The sequence below is a fragment of the Callithrix jacchus genome, chromosome 4 (genome assembly GCF_049354715.1).
Source record: "Callithrix jacchus isolate 240 chromosome 4, calJac240_pri, whole genome shotgun sequence".
NCBI classification, from domain to species: Eukaryota; Metazoa; Chordata; class Mammalia; order Primates; family Cebidae; genus Callithrix; species Callithrix jacchus.
In genome coordinates, this window is record NC_133505.1 from 84,573,906 (window position 1) to 84,594,183 (window position 20,278).

The window sequence follows — 20,278 nt, forward strand, 5'->3', positions numbered from 1 at the left end:
TATGGTTCACTTCTGGACTAGAAACCAGTCAGCAATATACTTCAACTGAGTACTGTGTACTGAAAATATTTGTGTAAAGTATTCACTGGATACTAGATACTTTTCTTTGAGATAAAGTAGTTTTTAGCATGTTTAAAACTGATGAATTAAGCTATGTTTCAGGCTCAGAAGCCAAGTAAACTATGAACAGCATTATTCTGTATATAATATAGTAGATAAATGCAGTCAACTAATGACGAGACAAGTTTAAGTTCTTAGCCCCAAAATATAATCTGGAGGAGGAACTTTGTCTTTGTTGATAAGCATAACATAAAAGCATCTACCTCCCAAAGGAACAACAGCTTCTTTTCAGGAGTCCCTGAGCAGCACAGGCACTACTTGCCATCTTATAAGATCAAAGTCTTCATTTAAGCCAAATGCCCAGAATTCAGCTTTCCTGGGGTGCTCATGCAGTTACCAAACTTCTCAGGTAGCAAATAACAACAAATGACATGTATAAAATAACTCCTCTGTTCCTGGTGCTGCTATGTCCTTTCACAGACATAAAGACACTATTTAAAATTCAAAAGACTCCAGCCTGGATTTTCTCCTTCCAATAAGTCAAATACACTACACATTCCTATTTCTTATCCTAGAAAGGAGCTCTAATAATACCTGTGCCAGCTCCATTCTCAAACTGATGCAAGGCTGAAACATGCTCATGTTGGGTAAAACACTTTCAAAGCTGTGAAGTCCTCAACTGAATGGGAAAGTACTTTGTACAAATGTGACTTAGTACTTATTATTCTGAAAGTGGGAGATTCTCAAAGTAGAGCCCTGGTTTATGTTTTTTTTAACTAGCTTTGATTTAGCAGAACTATATCCTATTTATAAGGACTTAAAAAATTAATGCTTTATGAAGTTTTATTACACAGTAACCATTGCTGGCCACTTATGGTATAATGTGAATTAGATGTAATTCTTCTACATTAGCATTCATAGATGATTTTATTAAAATAGTAACAATGTTAAAGGCCAGAAAATTAAGAAAAAATATTATTTGACTTATTGGAGATACCGCTATGGCAAAGTCTATCAAAATTCTTATCTTCTGCAACATTAAAATGAAACACTCCCAAAATGCAGTAAAGATACTAAGAGTCAGATATTTTGCAGACAAGAAAACCTTTTATTTTAAACCACAAATAGTCAGCAGGTGGCCACAACTATCCATGTTTCATTAAAGTCACATAAAACCTAGGTACAAAAGCACCACTGATTATTGCTCTAGAAAAACTGCATGAAAATTTCAAATATGCACAGTAAAAACACCACAGTATGCACAGGACTAAATTTTAAAGCAAGTGCATGGAATGCTGAATCAATCTTACACACAGCTTCCAATATTAAACTGGTATTTATTTTACTTGAGGATGATGTAAATTTCCAAAAAGCATGACTATGAGAGGGTAAAATGTCCATCCTTATATATTTTTGTATGCCAACTAGTAGAGTCCTAAAAAATTAGCATTTACAAAATACTTGGTAAAAATAGCTTTTAAAAGTTGTCCCAAGAGATACATAAAATCAACCCCAATTTTTCATGACAATTCATTCTCCCTCGTTATCTACAGATTCAGTTTTCTGTGCCTGTGAAAAAGGAAAAAAAATATATAGTTACTACTAAAACTACTACAAGAAAAGGAAATTCCACCCACCAACACACACAGTTTAGAACATTTGTTTTCTCCTTTTTTCCCCCAGCTTTACTGCAAAACCTATTTCAACTCTGGGTGAAAAAGGCAAAGCAGGAACATATTACACAAACACTCCATTGTGTTTATTGCTTTCTGCTTTTCAAACAACCACAGAAGCCTTACCTGTAAGCTCCCACTCTTCATCATAATAATTAAGGGGGAAAAAAAAAAGACCACATCACTACTATCTGATTCTAGTCACTGCAAACATGCAGAATTTTCTACTGTACCCTTAACTGTCACTGTTTCAATCTGCCCCTTTACTGATAGTGTGCTGGGTGGGGTACCTCTGGAGGTTGAGACATTAACAGTTGAGCGAGAGATGTGGATCTGCAATAACATTACAGGCAATAAAAAGAGACATTAAGAACGTGCTATCACCAGCTGAAGGATTGAGAAATTTCTTTAAAGACACTGATTCAATCAGTGGGAGGTATTTATGGAAAGTACCTCTTCAGCTTTAGTTTCACCATTTTCAGATGGTGCAGTACCTTCCTTTCCAGCTTCCTGCTTTTCCTCCTTCTTCCCTTTAGCACCTCTGCTAATCTTTGCTCCAGGTTCTTTCTAACAGAGGATCAAAACACAGGGAAAGAGAATGTTAGAAACAGTGTGATGTTGGCTAAAATCAATCAGCCTCTGTGCAAACACAAGGTGAAGCACAACCGCCACCACTGTGGTGGCCTTTCTGGAGACATGGGAACCCAATTTTGCTGGGTTTCAACTAAGTTACACAGGACAGATATGAATCTCTGTGAAAATGTAGTAACAGGTTGCACAGAAAGTCCACTGTGCTTTCTCTTCTGTGGAAAACACAATCTGTGATTCCTCTCCTAGCTTTGGATTTGTTCAGTGGATCTCCCTCCAGTAAGGGGAGAAGTGGTTCTGCCATGGAGAGAGCAGCAGCAGGACTTGGGGAAAGAAGAGGCAGAGGTGGGAAAGAACCCAGCCAGGGGGTGGCTCCTCTGCTGCTTTCCAAGGAAACCCCTCACATGGCTTGCATGACTAGAAAGCTGGGAAGGTGTCAGGAAATGAAGCCCAGATGAAGAAAAGTTCCTATTTTTAAGACCTAACAACAAAAATAAGTTCTGTTTCTGGAATCATCTATTCATGCCACTACACACGCAACTTTTAAACAATTCACATGAGACAATACCAAAGGGCAGAGTGCAGAAAAGCCATTTTGGGTAAGTTCCCTAATAAATCTGTCCTTCAGCTTCCTCATCTGCAAAACAGGATATTTGTATCGACTTCAATAAAGCTGATGTGAGGGTCATATGAGTAAAGCAATCAACCATATCTGCCATAGTATAAAGGCCTTATAAATGCTAGTATTACTTGCCGGCATTATTTTATTATTATTATTAGACCTCAGAATGGCCTGCAAAATCCAGTTAGATGAAGTCAGAAGCCCCTTCCTGAACTCCTCCCACAGTGGGGCAGTGCTGCCAGAGTCAAAACTCACCCCCACTGCATGCCATGTGAACCGCATGTTCATGAGGCTGCTGCCAAACCCCCTTCAGAAGTGAGGCTTCTCAGAGTAACACCTCTGACTTCCTGCGCCTCACTGACCGAATGAAAAACACACTCCTATTAACATAGAAACTGCTTTATGCCTTTTAAGAAAGCCCGTAACAGCGATAACGGTTTTCTGGTCAGTACATTTTAGCTTGGATCATTAAAAATGGCCTTTCCTTGAATGATTCTGAGGTAGGGAATTATAATTTATTCATTGTTTAAAAAGCCAAGAGTGGGAAACAGCATTTCTTACCTTAGCAGATGTTTTTCTTGGTTTGGGTTCAGGTTTTGGTGGAGCAGGTTTCTGCAAAGATAATATAAATTACACAAATACTAAAAAAGACAACTGTCAGCATCAAAAGAGACACAAAGAAACAAACAAAGACAACTATCCATTTTGACATGGCTTTGGTCATTAAAAGTATTTCATCCTATTTTCAGCAGCTGGTAACAGCTGCTGAAACAGAGATCTTTATCTCTGCACTTCATAACTATTTTCACCCTGGGTTCACAAGGGAACCGCAGGTGAGATCCAAAAGCCGACTGCTTATTCCCCAGTCCAGAAGACCTCTCTGGGAACAGGTCTAAGCTTCTATCTCCAATGTGTCTGTTCTTCCTTTTATCACAGCACAGCAGCAAGAGGAATGACTCAGGCCCATGGCCAAAGGACTCAATGAATTCAGTTGCACTGGCCTTCCTAACAGTCTAGAAATCACAGCACAATCACTAGCAAAGTCCAACTGGTAAAGAAGACTGCTGCCTGTGAAGTATTTCAAAATCACTTTCAAATCCTTCCACTTCTGATGTAGATTTTGAGTTCTCTTGCCAAGCTTCTTCCCACTTTTATTCTCTCCATTGCCAGCTCAAGGTGAGAATCTCTTGCCTAACCAGATGCTGGGCTCATTTGTCTGTAGAGGTTTTTATTGAGAACGTAATTATAATGCTAAAATGTCTACTGTTAGCTCACAAAGTTTAAAAATTTTCACAGATATTATTAGCCAAAGAGTCCCCTAGGAAACTATTTTTCTCCTGCCCCATGTGGTCCTGCAGTCCCCATGAGCAGCACGTGCACAGCGTGTGACCATGGTCCCTCCTCCAGACAATGCTTCAGCCCTGGCCAGCTTCCAGGGGCCTGAGACCAGGTGGCACATGGGGGCACTGGGGAAAGATAACTAGTTCAAACCAGGAGTTTTCTGTAGATATTTTAGGGCAAATATTTCTCTCATAGAACTAGAAAAAAGTGTACATATCTCCTGGCAATAGAAGAATGGTTTTAAAATAGAAAACGCTGGCCAGTGTCTCCCCCTATGGAGAAAAATACATGTTCCTCATTAGTGCCTCTAGGTAATTCAGGTTTGCACAGAATCTGGCCCTTTTCATCAAGGGCATAAAGTGAAATTATAGACAGTTCCATTCCAGAAGACTGGCTGTTAGAAATGACCATTCAAATAAAAAAAGAAAATTGAGCTTGAAAAGTAAGAAATGTTTTTATTAATCTTCTTACCACCCTAAATCTGCAGCCCAAATACAGCAGCTTTCATGGCTCTTACGTTTTCAGAATTTAAAAAATTTTGTTGCCCTAAGCTTTGATATATTGTATTAATATATATGTTTTCTCCATTTATAGTAAACAATTTACTTTTATATTATTTTCTGTAGGACAGACCTTTCCTTCTGACCCAGCATTCAAGTGTTTTGATAGGACCAGGAAAATTCAAGTGTTTTGTAGTCTGTAATCCTGCTGGCCTCTGAGGAGGCTCTCTTTCAGTAGCACAGGAATGATCTCAGTGGAAGATGCTTATATTGCCAGTTTCTGGTGCTCAGGAAAAGCTTTGTTTTAGATTTTGGTTTTCATTTGACTTACAAGGTCTATTCCTTTACCTGCCTAGAGATTCACAACAGCACCCCTAGCTCTTAAGTCCTCCTAGTGACTGATATATCTTCCTGATATCAGGAAGATAGTGGTTTGGCTGTGTCCCCACTCAAATCTCATCTTGAGTTGTAACTCCTACAATTCCTATGTGCCGTGCAAGGAACCTAGTGGGAAGTGATTGAATTATAGGGGTGGGGTCTTTCCTGTGCTTTTCTCGTGATAGTAAATGAGTCTCAAGAGATCTGATGAATTTAATAACAGGAGTTTCCCTGAACAAGTTCTCTCTCTCTCTGCCTGCCAGCATTCATGTAAGACATAACTTGCTCCTTTTTGCCTTTCTCCATGATTATGAGCTTTCCCCAGCCACATGGAACTGTGAGTCCAATTAAACTTCTTTCTTTTGTAAATTGTCCAGTTTTAGGTATGTCTTTATCAGCAGCATGAAAATGGACTAATGCAGTAAATTAATACCAGAAGAGCAGGTCACTGCTGAAAGATAACTGAAAATGTGGAAGTGACTTTAGAACTGGGTTAGAACAGTTTGGAGGGCTCAGAAGAAGACAGGAAAATGTGGGAAAGTTTGGAACTCCCTAGAGACTTGTTGAACGGCTTTGACCAAAATGCTTATAATGATATAAACAATGAAATCCAGGCAGAAGTGGTCTCAGGTGGAGATGAGGAATTTGTTGGGAAGTGGAGCAAAGGTATGTTTTAGCAAAGAGACTGGCAACACTGTGCCTTTGCTATACAGATTTTTGGAACTTTGAACTTGAGAGAGATGGTTTAGGGTCTCTGGTGGAATAAATTTCAAAGCAGCAAAGCATTCAAGATGTGACTTGGGTGCTATTAGAGGCATTCAGTTTTAATCGGAAAACAGAGCATAAAAGTTTGGAAAATTTGCAGCCTGACAATGAGATAGAAAAGAAAATCCCATTTTCTAAGGAGAAATTCAAGCTGGCTGCAGAAATTTGCATAAGTAATGAGGAGCCAAATGTTAATCATCAAGACAATGGGAAAAATGTCCAGGGCTTATGAGAGACTTTTGCAGCAGCCCCTCCCATCATAGGCCTAGAAGATTAGAAGGAAAAAATGGTTTCGTGGGCCAGACCTAGGGTCCCTCTGCTGTGTGCAGTCTAGTGACTTGGTGCCCTGTGTCCCAGCCACTCTAGCCATGACTAAAAGTGGCTATGGTACAGCTCAGGCTATATTGGTCAGTGGGTGGAGGCCCCAAGCCTTGGCAGCTTCTGTGTGATGTTGAGCCTGCAGGAGCACAGAAGTTAAGAACTGAGGTTTGGGAACCTCTACCTAGATTTCAGAAGATGTATGGAATCGGCTGGTTGCTCAGGCAGATGTTGCAGGGGTGGGGCCCACATGGAATAACTCAGTTAAAGTGGGAAAGAAAAAAAAATCAATTAATACAGTGTGTGACAGTTTTTACCTGAAATCACCAGCAAACTAACTGACCTTTTCACTTTTTTTTTTTTTTGAGACGGAGTTTTGCTCTTGTTATCCAGGCTGGAGTACAATGGTGCAATCTCGGCTCACCGTAACCTCCGCCTCCTGGGCTCAGGCAATTCTCCTGCCTCAGCCTCCTGAGTAGCTGGGATTACAGGCACGCGCCACCATGCCCAGCTAATTTTTGTATTTTTAGTAGAGACGGGATTTCACCATGTTGACCTGGGTAGTCTCGATCTCTTGACCTCATAATCCACCCGCCTCGGCCTCCCAAAGTGCTGGGATTACAGGCATGAGCCACCGCGCCCAGCCCTTTTCACTTTTAAATAATTGTGTTGATGTCCTGAAGACATTATCATTATCAGAAGTGCAGAAGGGAAATGTGGGGTTGGAGTCCTCACACAGAGTCCCCACTGGGAAACTACCTACTGGAGCTGTGGGAATAGGGCCACTGTCCTCCAGGTGCACATTGTGAGAATAGGGTCACTGTCCTCCAGGACAGTTTGCAATGTGCACCTGGAAAATCTGCAGCCAATCAATGCCAACCTGTGAAAGCAGCTGGGAGGGAGGCCGTACCCTGCTTAGCCATGGCATAGAGTTACCCAAGACCATGGAAACCCACCTCTTGTATCAGTGTGACCCAGATGCAAGAGGAGGAGTCTAAGGAGATCATTTTGGAGCTTTAAGAGTTGACTGCCCTGCAGGATTCTGGACTTGCATGGGGCCTACTGTAGCCCTTTTGTTTTGGCTAATTTCTCCCATTTGGAACAGCTGTATTTACCCAGTACCCATACCCCTATTTTACCTAAGAAGTAACTAACTTGCTTTTGATTTTACAGGCTCATAGGCAGAAGGGACTTGCCTTGTCTCTAATGAGCCTTGGACTTTTGAGTTAATGCTGAAATCAATTAAGATTTAGGGGAGTGTTGGGAAGGCATGATTGGTTTTGAAATGTGAGGAAATGAGATTTGGGAGGGGTTGCAGGTGGAATGATATGCTTTGGCTGTGTCCCCACCCAAATTGTATCTTGAATTGTAACTCCCACAATTCCCCTGTGTCATGGGAGGAACCCGGTGGGAGGTGACTGAATTATGGGGGCGGGTCTTTCCTGAGCTGTTCTCATGATGGTGAATGAGTCCCATGAGATCTGATGGTTTTAAAAATGGGAGTTTCCCTGCACAAGCTCTCTCTCTCTCTCTGCCTGCTGCCATCCATGTAAGATGTGACTTGTTCCTCGTCTTCTGCCATGATTGTGAGGTTTTTCCCAGCCACATGGAACTTTAAGTCCAATTAAATTTCTTTCTTTTGTAAATTGCCCTGTCTTGGGATGTATTTATCAGCAGTGTGAAAATGAACTAATAAACTTCCTTATGAGACTTGTGAAACACTGGCTCAGCCAAACCAAACAGCTGTACTTCTGAACCTGTGAGTGGACCTAATATCCATTTTTGCTTTGATTCCCTACATTGTACCAGGCACAGGTTTGGGTTGAGAATGAAATCCATGCTTTCCTGAAGGCCAAAGTAGCATGAAGCTTTTGTAATAACTAGCATGGAAATATATTAATATAGTATCAGCCAAAATGTCAATGCCTTTCCCTTTCCCTTCTCAGTGGGAAGCCTGGGCTGCAGGAACTTTAACCAAAATCCTCCACTAGAGTCCAGCTAATCTCTTAGGAGGGCAACATAAGAGAAGCGCATAAGAGCTAGTAAGGAGCACATACTGGTACAGAAAAGCTGTAGAATGTCCACCTCAGAGGCTCAGCCATATCTGCCCATTTCAGCTTGTCTCCTAACCCTGCAAGAATCTCCTGGCCCACAGAAGGAGACTCCAAATAGCAAAGTAGAATTATTACTGTTACAAAGATTCTTTAGGTCTGAAATGAGGCTACAGTATATGGACTCAGACAACTTTCAGAACATTCTCATACAAACATTCTGAAGTATGAGTTGTGAACAGAGAATTAGAATTCTGTCCACTTCAGTACATCATAGGTAGAATCTGAAGACTGGAACTTTGCTTAATGTATTACTTTTGTTTCAGAGATCTAGCAATGTCAAATAACATCCTGTTATATATTCTTCCTAATGGGTCTAGCCACTGGTTTTTTTTGTTTTTTTTTGACACATTTGATCAAATGAATTGCTTGGCAAACACTGGTCAAATTTGCTAAACATGAAGACCCTAGGTAGTTTTCAAAAAGAAAATAAACTCATGGGAAACCATCTTAATCTTCCTTTTGCTGCTTTACTTAGGACAATGGCATCATGTATTCACATGAACTAACACTGAAGTGGTTCTAAGGTACTTACCGCTGACAATCTGGCAGACCGTCTTGTGGGCTACAAAGGGAATGGAAAAATATACATATTTTTTGGTGATTATACAAAACCAAGTTGATTTTTAAAAATCTATTCTTAATATACCTTACTTTGTTGAATGACTATAATGTATGAGTCCCATCACCTTCTTCAGGTAAGCACAGTGAAACATATTCCAAGTCTCCTAGGCATCATGATACTCAAGAGGAAGTGTTTCTAAAAAGGGGTAGGTACACCATTCAAATAAATGGCCACTCGCAACCAAGGGTGTGGTGAATAAGTAAAGGAAACGAAGATAAATTTAGGCTTTATCCCAAATTAAAACCTCTATTTTTATGACAAAATCAACAGCAAGAACATTGAGGTGCTACTTAAGAGCTAGTCTTCGGTCTGACTCCAGCTCCTTAAAAATGGAACTAAAGCTTTTAAGTTAATACAAGAAGACACTTATGCAATTGGGTAGAAACTAAAATAGCAGGAGTTCCCCATGTTCCCCAGGCTGCTATGTTAGAAACGAAAGTGACTACAAATTTTGGCAGTTAACAAGAATGGCTTCTTTTGACCTATAACAAAACAAACACATTTATCTATATGTTCAAAGATTTAATTAGAATTAAAAGTGTATATATTTTTTCTTTTACCTTCAAAGTTTAGAAAATTTACAGAGAAACTGTATAGAGATTGATCTTCTGGGGAAAATCTTCTCTTTTTCAAGGATATTACAAGTTAACCGCAAATGACACTGCAAACTGTCCTAGGCACTTCAACAATAACAGAACTGTCCTAGGCACTTCAGCAATAATACACAAAATTGATATTCTACTTACTATCCAGCCTTAGGTGGCTCCCCAAAGGCTTTCACATTCTAAAAGTATAACTGCCTTTAAAAAAAAAAGTACTCCAGAAATAAATACTCCATACTTTTTATCTGCTTAATTCACTGCTCTATTTCTAGTACAGTAGTGTACTGCCCAACATACAGTACAAACTCAGAATATTTGCTGAATAAATGAATCCAATCCTTTTCCTAATTCTCACTGCCTCATGCAGACTTTTTCTCATTACAATAGCTTAAATGTTTCAAATAATTTTTCCTAAGGGGGACAGCAAAAATGGTCAGTAGGAATCCATGCTTTAATTATGAGGAATCATGGAATTCTTGAAGTGGGGCTAAGGTCAGTCAAGGTCAGCCAGTCAGGCCAAACTGGAAGAAATATTTCTTGCCATCTCCACAGCTAAGAACTTTCTTGCTGAAAATAGCCAGAGAAGCTAAACTCATCTTTCTTTAAACTACAGAAGGAAATGAAGGGCCACAGCCTCCATAAATACTTTTAACCCTAGGGTCTTGAGGAAAGATCAGAGCTGGACTTAAGGCCAGCAAGAAGAATGTGCTGAGAATGGGAGACTGTGCAGGTTAAGTGGTGAGGTGGGATACACTCACTGCACAGAGTAAAAGCACATAGAGCTCAGCACATAGTCCTGTGAATCGGTACAGGAGAAGTGCGTGTCAGATTCTCCATAGGAACCATAGTGCCTGCTATGGTTATCAAGGGTGCATTCCTGACAGTGTACCCATGAGTCCCTGGGAACCAGAATCCAACTTTCACAATACTTTTTACAGGATAGTAACTGTATTAATTGAGTATACTGAAGAAAAGGCAACATTAACAAGTAAAGTGGGCAATAAAAGGGTATCATGTGTTTTTTAAATGTGCTTTCTGAGCAGAGAGAAAAGAGCACCTGCCAATTACCCAACAGAGCTCAGCTCTGAAGCTTCAGTGTGGCCTCAAGAACTACTCATGTCTCACAAACTACAGAAGGCAGAACAATACCTTCCAAGACAAAAGTGGCATTCTCCATGCTAAAGAGAGGTGAATGAACCTTATCTGACTCCCTCATGACTTGATGTCAACTTATGTGCATCATGTTGGTCTTGCCTCATATTCACTTTATCCCACTCAGGTCTCCATCCCCTCTTGCACAGGCGCACTTTCTCTTACATTTCTATGGCTCCAGTATGCAACAGGGACCCTCAATAGGTGTTGAGATGAACAGAAGGGGAAAGCACCAGAAACATATAGCAACTGTGAGCTTGTGGGGAGGGAAAGAGGTCCTGGAGCCATTACTCAGTTACTCTTTAGTTTGAGGCCCGAAAGGGGGACAAACATGCTAGCCATTACTCAGAACTGCCTCCCTATCTGCCATCTAGAAGTCTTCAATAAAATCTCCCTGAAGTGAGGCAAAATCATGTGAAAAGTTCCTCAATTGTGACACTGTTGTTCCTCTCCATATGAACACCTGAACATACTGAATAGACCAAGTGATGTCAGAGAGCTCTTTGGGATTTCCAGAGACATTCCTATCTAAGCACTGCTTTGCAGGGCCTAACAGCTGTTCAGATCCAAAGGACTGAATACCTTTTAAAAATTCAGGTCCAGTACAGGAATTCAAAAATAAAAAGTCTAGGAAATTAATACCCCCCAAAAAATGCCTAAGCTATCTAAACCAGCAAGTCCCTAAAAATCCTATTTTCTATTATAAAATCATTTTGTGACTTTCTACCTAATATTTACCAGCTCTTCTTTCTATTCCATTAAAAAAAGACCTTTCTTATATTTTCCATTCTAGTAGCCACCATTTTTCTCTTTCACTGCAAACAGGGGAGGCTGAGACAAACCTTTCACTCAGCAGTACTGATTATGCATGCAAGTAAGGACACCTTCCTGGAAAGTTCCATCAGCTTTCATAGCCTTAAAATCTATAAACTATTAGACTATATTTATTGGATATGAAATAGATTAGACTGCTATTTTTTTCCTTTTTAAAACACGAACATCTGAAGTATTCATTTGAGACTCAGATTGCTGCGTGGAACTACTAAAGAAAAAAAAGTATATTAAGAATTTCTCTTGATTTTTTTTTTATTGTGAATCCTCGGGAAAAGTGGTCCAGAGACTACTTGTTAGCACTTCTTTGACATTCCCTATTACCCTTCCTTGCATTTTCTTCATTGCCAATATCCAATTATTTTACTAGTTCTGAGAGGGAGGGAAGGAGGGCTTTTAGAATGAAAAGCCATTCTTGATAAATATGACAAACAGATATGACAAATGTGATGGTTTGTCACTATGGTATTCAGATGATGGTCACAATTGAATTATTCCATAAGCATTTATTAACTGATCATCCTTTAGGTTGGAGAAAATAAGCCTATACTGAAAGACATGAAATCTACTTTAATGTCCTGGTTGCAGAAGCAACATAAAAGTCTAATCTCCCAATGACAAATTAGACAGTGAAAGCTAGATTCAGTGGAATCACTGGACTTTGCTAAATTGGAAATATGGGAGTATTTTTATTTTTGAGCTCCTGAGACTGACCATGTATCTCCAAGCAAAACCCAAAAGTCAAGTTTTTTTAATTCTAAAAAAAAAGCCTAAAAAGAAATTGTCTTCTTTTCAAAACTGGGAAGTAGGAAAGTTTGTACCTCAGATCCTTGGCTGGGAATAGACAAGCCAGAAAAATGGATACTGGATGACCAGATTTTTAGCACTGCCACAAAAGGGCCATAGGGATAGAGGATTTTGGAGCAGGAGATTCAGATCTGTTTCCTGGTTCTGCTATTGACAAGTTGTAACACCCAGGGAAAATCATGTTTGTCTAAGAACTTTGCTCTAATTAAAATAGGGACAACACCTGCCAATCTGTTCTGAAAAATAGCACTTCTCTGACATTAACTATTTCCCTTCCTTGCTTTGTTTTTCTTCATAGCTAATATTCAATCATTTTACTTTACTCTCTCTCCCACTAACAGGAAGCTCCATGAAAGCAGGAATTTTTGCTTGTTTTATTCAATGTGGGATGTGGAGAGCCTAGAACAGTGCTTGGCACATTATAGGTGCTTATACATTTTTGCTAAGGAATAATCTGCCTTCCTTTCAGAGTTACTATATAGACCAGACAAAATAATGGATGTAAAAGGGTTTGTAACTGTTGACTGTAATGACTATATTATTTTGGTTATTTACCATCCAACTCCCCTGAAGTACTATCCTTTGTACAATGCATTCTAATATGACAGTGGGAGAGGATTTTCAAACAGAATCCCCCTTAGTAGCTGTTATCCATTCACTATTGTCAATATAGTGCCATACTCAATGACATATCTGGGAAATTCAGTCAATTCAGTGGGAAAGAAAAAAAATCAACTAATGCACTGACAGTTTTTACCTGAAACCACGAGCAAACTAACTGACCTTTTCATTTTTTACATAACTGTGTTAAATGACAGGTAATCTTTCCTAGAAAATACTTTTAGTAACAACAACAAAATTTCATAAAATATGTAGAAAATAAAATAAAATATAAAAATAACAAATAAAAACATAATAAAAAAATTAGCCGGGTATGGTAGCATGCACCTAGAGTCCCAGCTACTTACTTGGAGGCTGAGGTGGGAGAATCACTTGAGCCAAGGAGATGGAGGCTGAAGTGATTTATGATCTCGCCACCTCACCCACTCCAGCCTGGATGACAGGGTGAGATGTTGTCTCAAAAAAAAAAAAATAATATGTGTAAGACAGCTGTACAAGCAAAACCACACACATATCATTTATATACATTCTCACCAGCTTGATTTGCTTTTAGTATAGTAGAATTGGAAAGACTATCAACACTTACCGTGTGCCATGGTGTTCCTAGTTTTTCTGACTGACAAATCAATTTAAATGCCAGTCCCTAAAGAAAAACCCAGATGCTTTTGTTTTAGTGTCCAAATCTTAAAAACAATAAGGTTAGTTACACTTAGCCAACTGTTCTAAACATCATGGCTGGACGTGGTGACTCACGCCTGTAATTCCAGCACTTTGGGAGGTCGAGGTGGATGGATCACAAGGTCAGGAGATTGATATCATCCTGGTTAACATGGCAAAACCCTGTCTCTACTAAAAATACAAAAAATTTGCTGGACATGGTGGACGTGCTTGTAGTCCCAGCTATTCACGAGGCTGCAACAGGACAATCACTTGAACCCAGGAGGCGGAGATTGCAATGAGCCAAGATCACGCCACTGCACTCCAGCCTGGGCAACAGAGCAAGACCCCATCTCAAAAAAAAAATTCACATTTTGCCATTTTCCAAGAAAATTCAAGCATTTGTCACTTTTTGGTTGGTTATCATTTTTTTAGTTGGTTCTCACATTTGTATGGTGACTCTGCTTTGGATAAAAAAAATCATAAGTATTCCAAACTCTGTCAAACCATGAATGCTAAGTACATAGATGGTGGAAACAAATGATTTTGTTTGTTTTGCTTTTAGGTTATTTCTTTATAGATTCTATTTAAGATTTTCCACTTGGCAGAATGAAATTTCCTTGCACAAATCTTGTATAGGGGTTTTGGTATTATGATAAACTCCTCTGAATGATTAACCACAATATGACTCACCCGATCAAAGAATCTGTAACTAGATACGTTTTTGTCTCACTCATGACCCCTTTTAGTTGGTAAGTTCGAGGGTAACAGCTGCAGTTTTTCACCTACTCTAAAGCTCTGTGAAAAGGGAATGGCTATCTTCAAAATTACATCTCATTTCCTACTGTTTAGCCCATCTTATTTTAGAGGTTCATAATAATAAATGTGGAGGGTCAAATCCCAGAAAATTTCTAGAATTTTGGAGGTTTCTGAATTTTAATACAAAACATTGTTGAGTCATTGCCTAATTAGTTATCCCAATATCCTAAGACTGCTCCCAATTTTTAAAAAAAGCTTTAATATTTTGACATATTGTGTATCCTTCTATAGTTTTTGACTTTAAAGATGATCCTTTCTCAGGCAAAATATTCAGCACCTAAAAAGTGATTTATAATCCACTCATTGGAGCACAGAATTTACGATATCAACAGTCTTTCATTTTCTTGGTGTGAAAGGCAGACTTTGTTCTCCTTGATGAATTTGCCTATTATCTTACTCTTTGCCCAGAAGGAATTCTCAGTATCTGCTTTAACAGAAAGCAGGGCCGACAAGTAGAAACATAAACAACACAGTAAGTGGAAAAACACCTCATCAATATACCCAACTGAAATATACCTAGGCCAAGAGAGACTACATACAGACACTTATCTCTGTTCTATGTAGTCTTAACAACTTTGTTCATTCATGTTCAACCTTGTTCATAAGACTGTCTGCATTTCATTCAGACGCAGACAATCTTAACAATATTAAACATTTCAATGTAAATAATTAAATATAAAATGTTAAAGACATACTTACCTCCTGTTTAGTTACTTTGGATCCATCTTTGCCCTCTGCATTCTCTGGAGACTAGAAAGACAATATTTCAGTGAACTGTATTTAAATTGGAAAACACACATTAGAAAAATGTTTTTAAAAAGTTATTTTATTCCCAGAACCAAATAAGCCAACAGATTTTTTTTGCAGAAAAAAAATAAGTTATAATAGGGTATGTCTTTTATACACTTATGTGCAAGCATGCACACACAGTAGATAGCTGCATAACTGTTCTACTTTTAAAACGGAAATGGTGAAAGGACACCATCCCTTGTTCTCAATGTGCATGCACCCTAAGTGACTTTCATTTATCTTTGATGATTCCAGTTAAAGAACAGTGGCCAGTGGCAGGAATGCCTGTGAGCCACCCTCTTGTTCCAATTGCTTTTCTAGTCACTTGTTCCTTTGAGATCAGGGCAGGCTGCTGGTAAAGCCCAGGCCAACCACGAAAGTACATTTTCATCCCATCCTTGCCTAGCCTTGATTTCTAGCCCATTTCTTGATATGACCTGACAAATTTATCATAGATTACTATTTTTCCATTATCAACTCCAGCATCTCTACTAAACTCCCAGCCTTGGCATGACAGCCAGGCTACATGCCACCCCCAATTTATTTCCAGGTTTTGATGCAGCCCCTGGGGCAGCACCTGCCTTCTCTTGTGACAGCTGAAACCTGACTCCTTTACAGGATGTGTATGCTATGGGGAAAACATACTTTATGTTTTCTTTATATTTTAAAGTAAAATATACTTTGGATTTATTGGATACTCCACATGTCCCAGTATTTTTTATTGGCCAAGAGTTAATAAATAATGTTTAAACAAACTAATTAGAAAACTAGACTACTTAACATATTTTAAAACTATTTTATGGTTGGAAAGTGAATACTCAGTCTCTACGGCACAAATAGGCTGCTGATCTGAATAGAACGCTCATTAGAAAAAAATACAAATAGCAAACTGACATTTGACATGATATTTGGCTCAGCAAAATAAAACAGCTATGTGGTAATGCCTCATCTGATAAAAGGAGAACAAAATTCAAGAGATCATAAAAACCCAGTGCTTGAAGCTGGTGACACTGTAAATATAATTTCAAAGAACAACTTGGCAATATGAAAAAGACACAGAGGACTAATATCATGAGCTAGTAATTTCAATTTTGGAACCTGGACTCAAAAAAAGAAATTCTTTGTAAATAATGGGTTTTATTTGTACTATTTCTAACATGGAATAAGTGGAAGCAACTCACATAACAGTAAATAATAGAGAAATGTTTAAGTAAACTATTATTTACATATTTATGTAACTGAATGAACAGAATTAAAAAGTTAGGCAAAATGAATATATAAAAAGTCCACATAAAAGAATGTTAAATTCAAAAACTTAGGTCATAAAAAAGTATGCAAAACAAAAGTCCTAGGTATATATAAAAGTCTTTAGGAAAGACAAAAGCTTTTCTCCAAGGCCAAGGACCCAGTGACCTTTGTGTATTCCCTGGAGCTGCCTATTACCCGTAGCCTATCATATGTCCTCTTTACAGAACCTCCCATGTCATGGATTTCTCTCATTTCCAAATCAAGCATCTCCCCTCCTCCATGGAAACTTCTCTATCATGAAGAAACAGCTTTCTCTTTTTTGTTCCCCACTCTCTTGCACAGGAATATTTGGTTCATAGATCTTGTATCAGTCAGCTGTGGTAAAGATGGTAAAATCTTAGTCTGAATATATGAAGATAATTCCTAGCTGGGCCACTGGGCTTTGCACACTTCCATGGCTACAAACTCAACCCTTCTGGCCACACAACAGACCCTTGGTTATCTAGGAGTGCTGGGCTTTCATTTAGATCTGTCAGGTCACTCAGCAGATTTCAGTCTTGGGTACTGTCTACCTATAACTGATAGGTAGTTAAAGCAGCAGCACATAGCTATTATAAGAAAAACTGATGTTAATGAGATTATTTTCATATTTTTCTATGCAGTGGATTAGTGACAGGCAGTATGATAGAGTTCAATCTCTAAACATTGCCATAATAATGTTTATATGGTATGCAAATTATTCAAAAAGAGATTCTTGTAAAGGCACTGCATAAAAAAAGCAGGTACACTAAAAACGTGAATGCCTTCAGATGAATGAACATAAGGCTCTGGATGTGAAAAGCTAGCAAAGCTGGTTTCTCTGGCAATCTCCCCATAACTGCTTTCTATTAACAAGCATTTAATACATCTACAGTCAGGAACAATCAATCTTTATCACAGATCAGTGTGATACAAGGTATGAATGCAGGATGTGAGCTCAAGACACCTGGCTTGAATCTCGGCTCTACCTAGAAGCTGTATGATCTGAGACAGTGACTTGATCACAGTGGCTCAGTCTCCTCATCCATGAATGATACATTATAATGACAGCTAACTCAAAGGGTCAAGTTTATGATCAAGTGAGATACTGCAGAAAACATTTCATAAACTGTAAATTGATATACCAAGGTTATGAAATAAAAAAGATCTTAAGATGACTTCTGAATTATACAGTATGAAACTATATTCAGCAGAGCCTTAAAGTTAAGCACATTTCCTTACATCCAGATTCCCAGAAAACTGGTTATCTGTTTTTGCTGCACAGACTAACAGGTAGACTATTTTGGAAAGACCTACAATTACAAGCTGTCTTATCACATAACCCTCTCCATCAATTAACACTAAGCCATAGGCTGGGGACAGGAATGAAGACAGCATGGTTTTAAGGGATTAAAACAGAAACCCAAAGCTTTTTGCACTAAGGGACTGTAAGGAATAAAAACAAAGAAAAGGGGAAACAAAGGGTTGGGGGTGTATATAGGGGAATCTCAGATGTACTTCAACTGTCAACTGTCTAGCAGGTGGATATGAACTGCCCAGCAGGTGGATATGAAAGATGAGAAGAGTTAGATGGGATGCAGGGACTGCCAAGGCAAAGGGGGCTCTTGCCCCACTCTCTAGGACACAGCAGGTTTCTACTAATCCGGTTTGAACCAAGAATAGTCAAGAGGGCCCAAACAATGGTTAAATAAAAAGGTCTAATGCACACATCCAAGGTTCCTTCAGTTCCCAAGTGGCCTGCATACTGAGTTGAGAGCCAGCAAGGAGGTGGGGGATACATAGCAGGGTGGTCAGATGGAGGTCATAGCGGGGATTCTGGGCACCAGTGAGAGATGATCTAAGGGCAAGTCAGCAGGCAGGTAGATCACTGAACACCTGGCAACTAGGTCAGGACAGATAATCAGCCAGGAGCACCTGAATGTTGGCACAGAATGATTATTCTAGGTGAATGAGGCTGATCCAGAGTAATCTCAAAAGGGCGGTAACTTTGGGCAGCTACATACTGTGTGAATGGAGCTGAATAGCTGTCACCCTCTAGAGGATAAGCTGAAAACATAGAAATCAATCATCAAATAAAAACCAGGGCTTTGGGTGCTGTCTCTTGAGTGTTGGTAGAATGCTCACCTTGAATCTAATGGGTACTAGAGCAAAGTAGGTTGATATACTCTGGAAGAATTTGTGTCCATTTCAGATGGTGCCTTATATAATTTGTTCTAGGCCCTAAGAGTTCTAACGAATAATTGTCATAGTAGAGTCTAGTGTCTTCAGCTAAATGGGAGAGATTTCTCCCTTAGCTGAAGTACTGGGCATCCTTTATGGCTGATGTGTCAAGATGTATCAGGACAACTTTTTCCTTCACTCTTAGAAGCCAGACTTACAGTTTTGCAGGACCCATAAGTGCTATGGAGTGTGAACACACATCAGGGTCAAAACAGGAAGTCTTTTTTCATCACACCCAGTGTTAAGGCTGACATGGGCAAGATCCCTTAACCCATTCTCTGCAAGAGATGTTTTAACTTTGTGTTGTTAGTTCCTCATGCCTTTTAAGGAAGCTGCAAACTTGAAGATACTGCTGTATGCTCTCTCCCCCTGTACAGCCCTAGGCTTTGTTTCCTATCCCCTCTGGCACATCCCAAAAAGGAAAACAATGAGGAGTTGGGAGGAAAGGAATGCTTGCTCAATCAGATTTTAAGACTTAAAAATAATAAACAATATAGGTAACTAACACTTATACAACAATATGATACTTAAAAGAGACACCAAAATCTCAAGGATATAGAAAGCATGAAAATAAAAGGATGGTGAAAAAATATATACTTAGCTAAACTTAATTAAAAAGTAGAAAAAACCTAAATTTGTGTCATCAGGAGGATATATACAGGATGGTATATAATAAAATAATAAGTAGCAATGAACACAAATGAACTGTGAGTATGCACATCCAACATAGGATGAATCTCACAAACGTAATGCTGGACAAAAAAGGGAAGTCATAGCATGATAGTAAATAAAGTTTAAAAACGCAAATATGTAGAAAATCTATAAAGAAGAGCATAACAAATGATAACCACAAAATCATGACAGAGGCTACCCTTTGCTGAGGAAAGGGAGGCTAATTTGGGAAAGACGAAGTCAATGGTAAGAGTTACATTTCTTAAGCTAGATTGTGGTTTATTATTATGTAAATCATGCATATGTAAATACTACATTCTGTCTGTATGTTTTATATTAAAATGTCTTTCATTCATAGAAAATAGAAGTTTTGAATAAAAAAGCAGGCTAGTTGAAATAAAAAAACTCAAAACACAGATAAACTCACAGTAGGAATTGCCATAGACTGCTTAGGAATTAACCCAGAATGCAACAAAGAACAACAAAAGGATGAACAAGAGAGGTTAGGAGTCACGGTGGTTAACTGAGAAGCTCCACAACTATTTAACAGGCATTTCAGAAGCAGAAAAAGAGGTACCAATACGAAGGTAAAGATATAATGACTGAGTATTTTCCCAAAGTAAAGTCTTGACTCTCCACATTGAACACGCACACCAAGGAACAAACAGAAAACAAAACAAAACAAACACATAAGGCACATTGCAATAAAATTACAAAACATCAAGGAAAATGAGAAAAATCCTTAAAGTTATCAGAGTTAAGGCAGATTACCTATAAAGAATTACTTCGCCAGCAACGAATACAAATGTATGAAAATACAAAGTACTATTCAAGGAATTG

At 38.8% G+C, this 20,278-nt stretch overlaps 1 protein-coding gene across 6 annotated transcripts in view; it reads right to left on the reverse strand.

The window, feature by feature from the left end:
• Window positions 1-1,147: 1,147 nt before the first annotated feature.
• The window catches only part of HMGN3 (high mobility group nucleosomal binding domain 3), a 32,624-nt gene continuing 13,493 nt past the window's right edge, over window positions 1,148-20,278 (reverse strand). The window contains exons 2-7 of one of the 6 annotated variants that reach the window (XM_008994695.4): window positions 15,170-15,220; window positions 8,892-8,921; window positions 3,505-3,555; window positions 2,187-2,300; window positions 2,024-2,066; window positions 1,148-1,629 (exon numbers count right to left, since the gene is read on the reverse strand). In XM_008994695.4, coding sequence (XP_008992943.3) covers window positions 1,616-1,629; window positions 2,024-2,066; window positions 2,187-2,300; window positions 3,505-3,555; window positions 8,892-8,921; window positions 15,170-15,220 — 303 coding nt within the window. In that variant the 3' untranslated portion in view covers window positions 1,148-1,615. Of the gene's footprint in view, window positions 1,630-1,802; window positions 2,067-2,186; window positions 2,301-3,504; window positions 3,556-8,891; window positions 8,922-15,169; window positions 15,221-20,278 lie in introns of those variants that run through there. The other 5 variants (XM_008994694.4, XM_002746751.5, XM_002746750.6 and 2 more) reach the window with 5 other exon arrangements.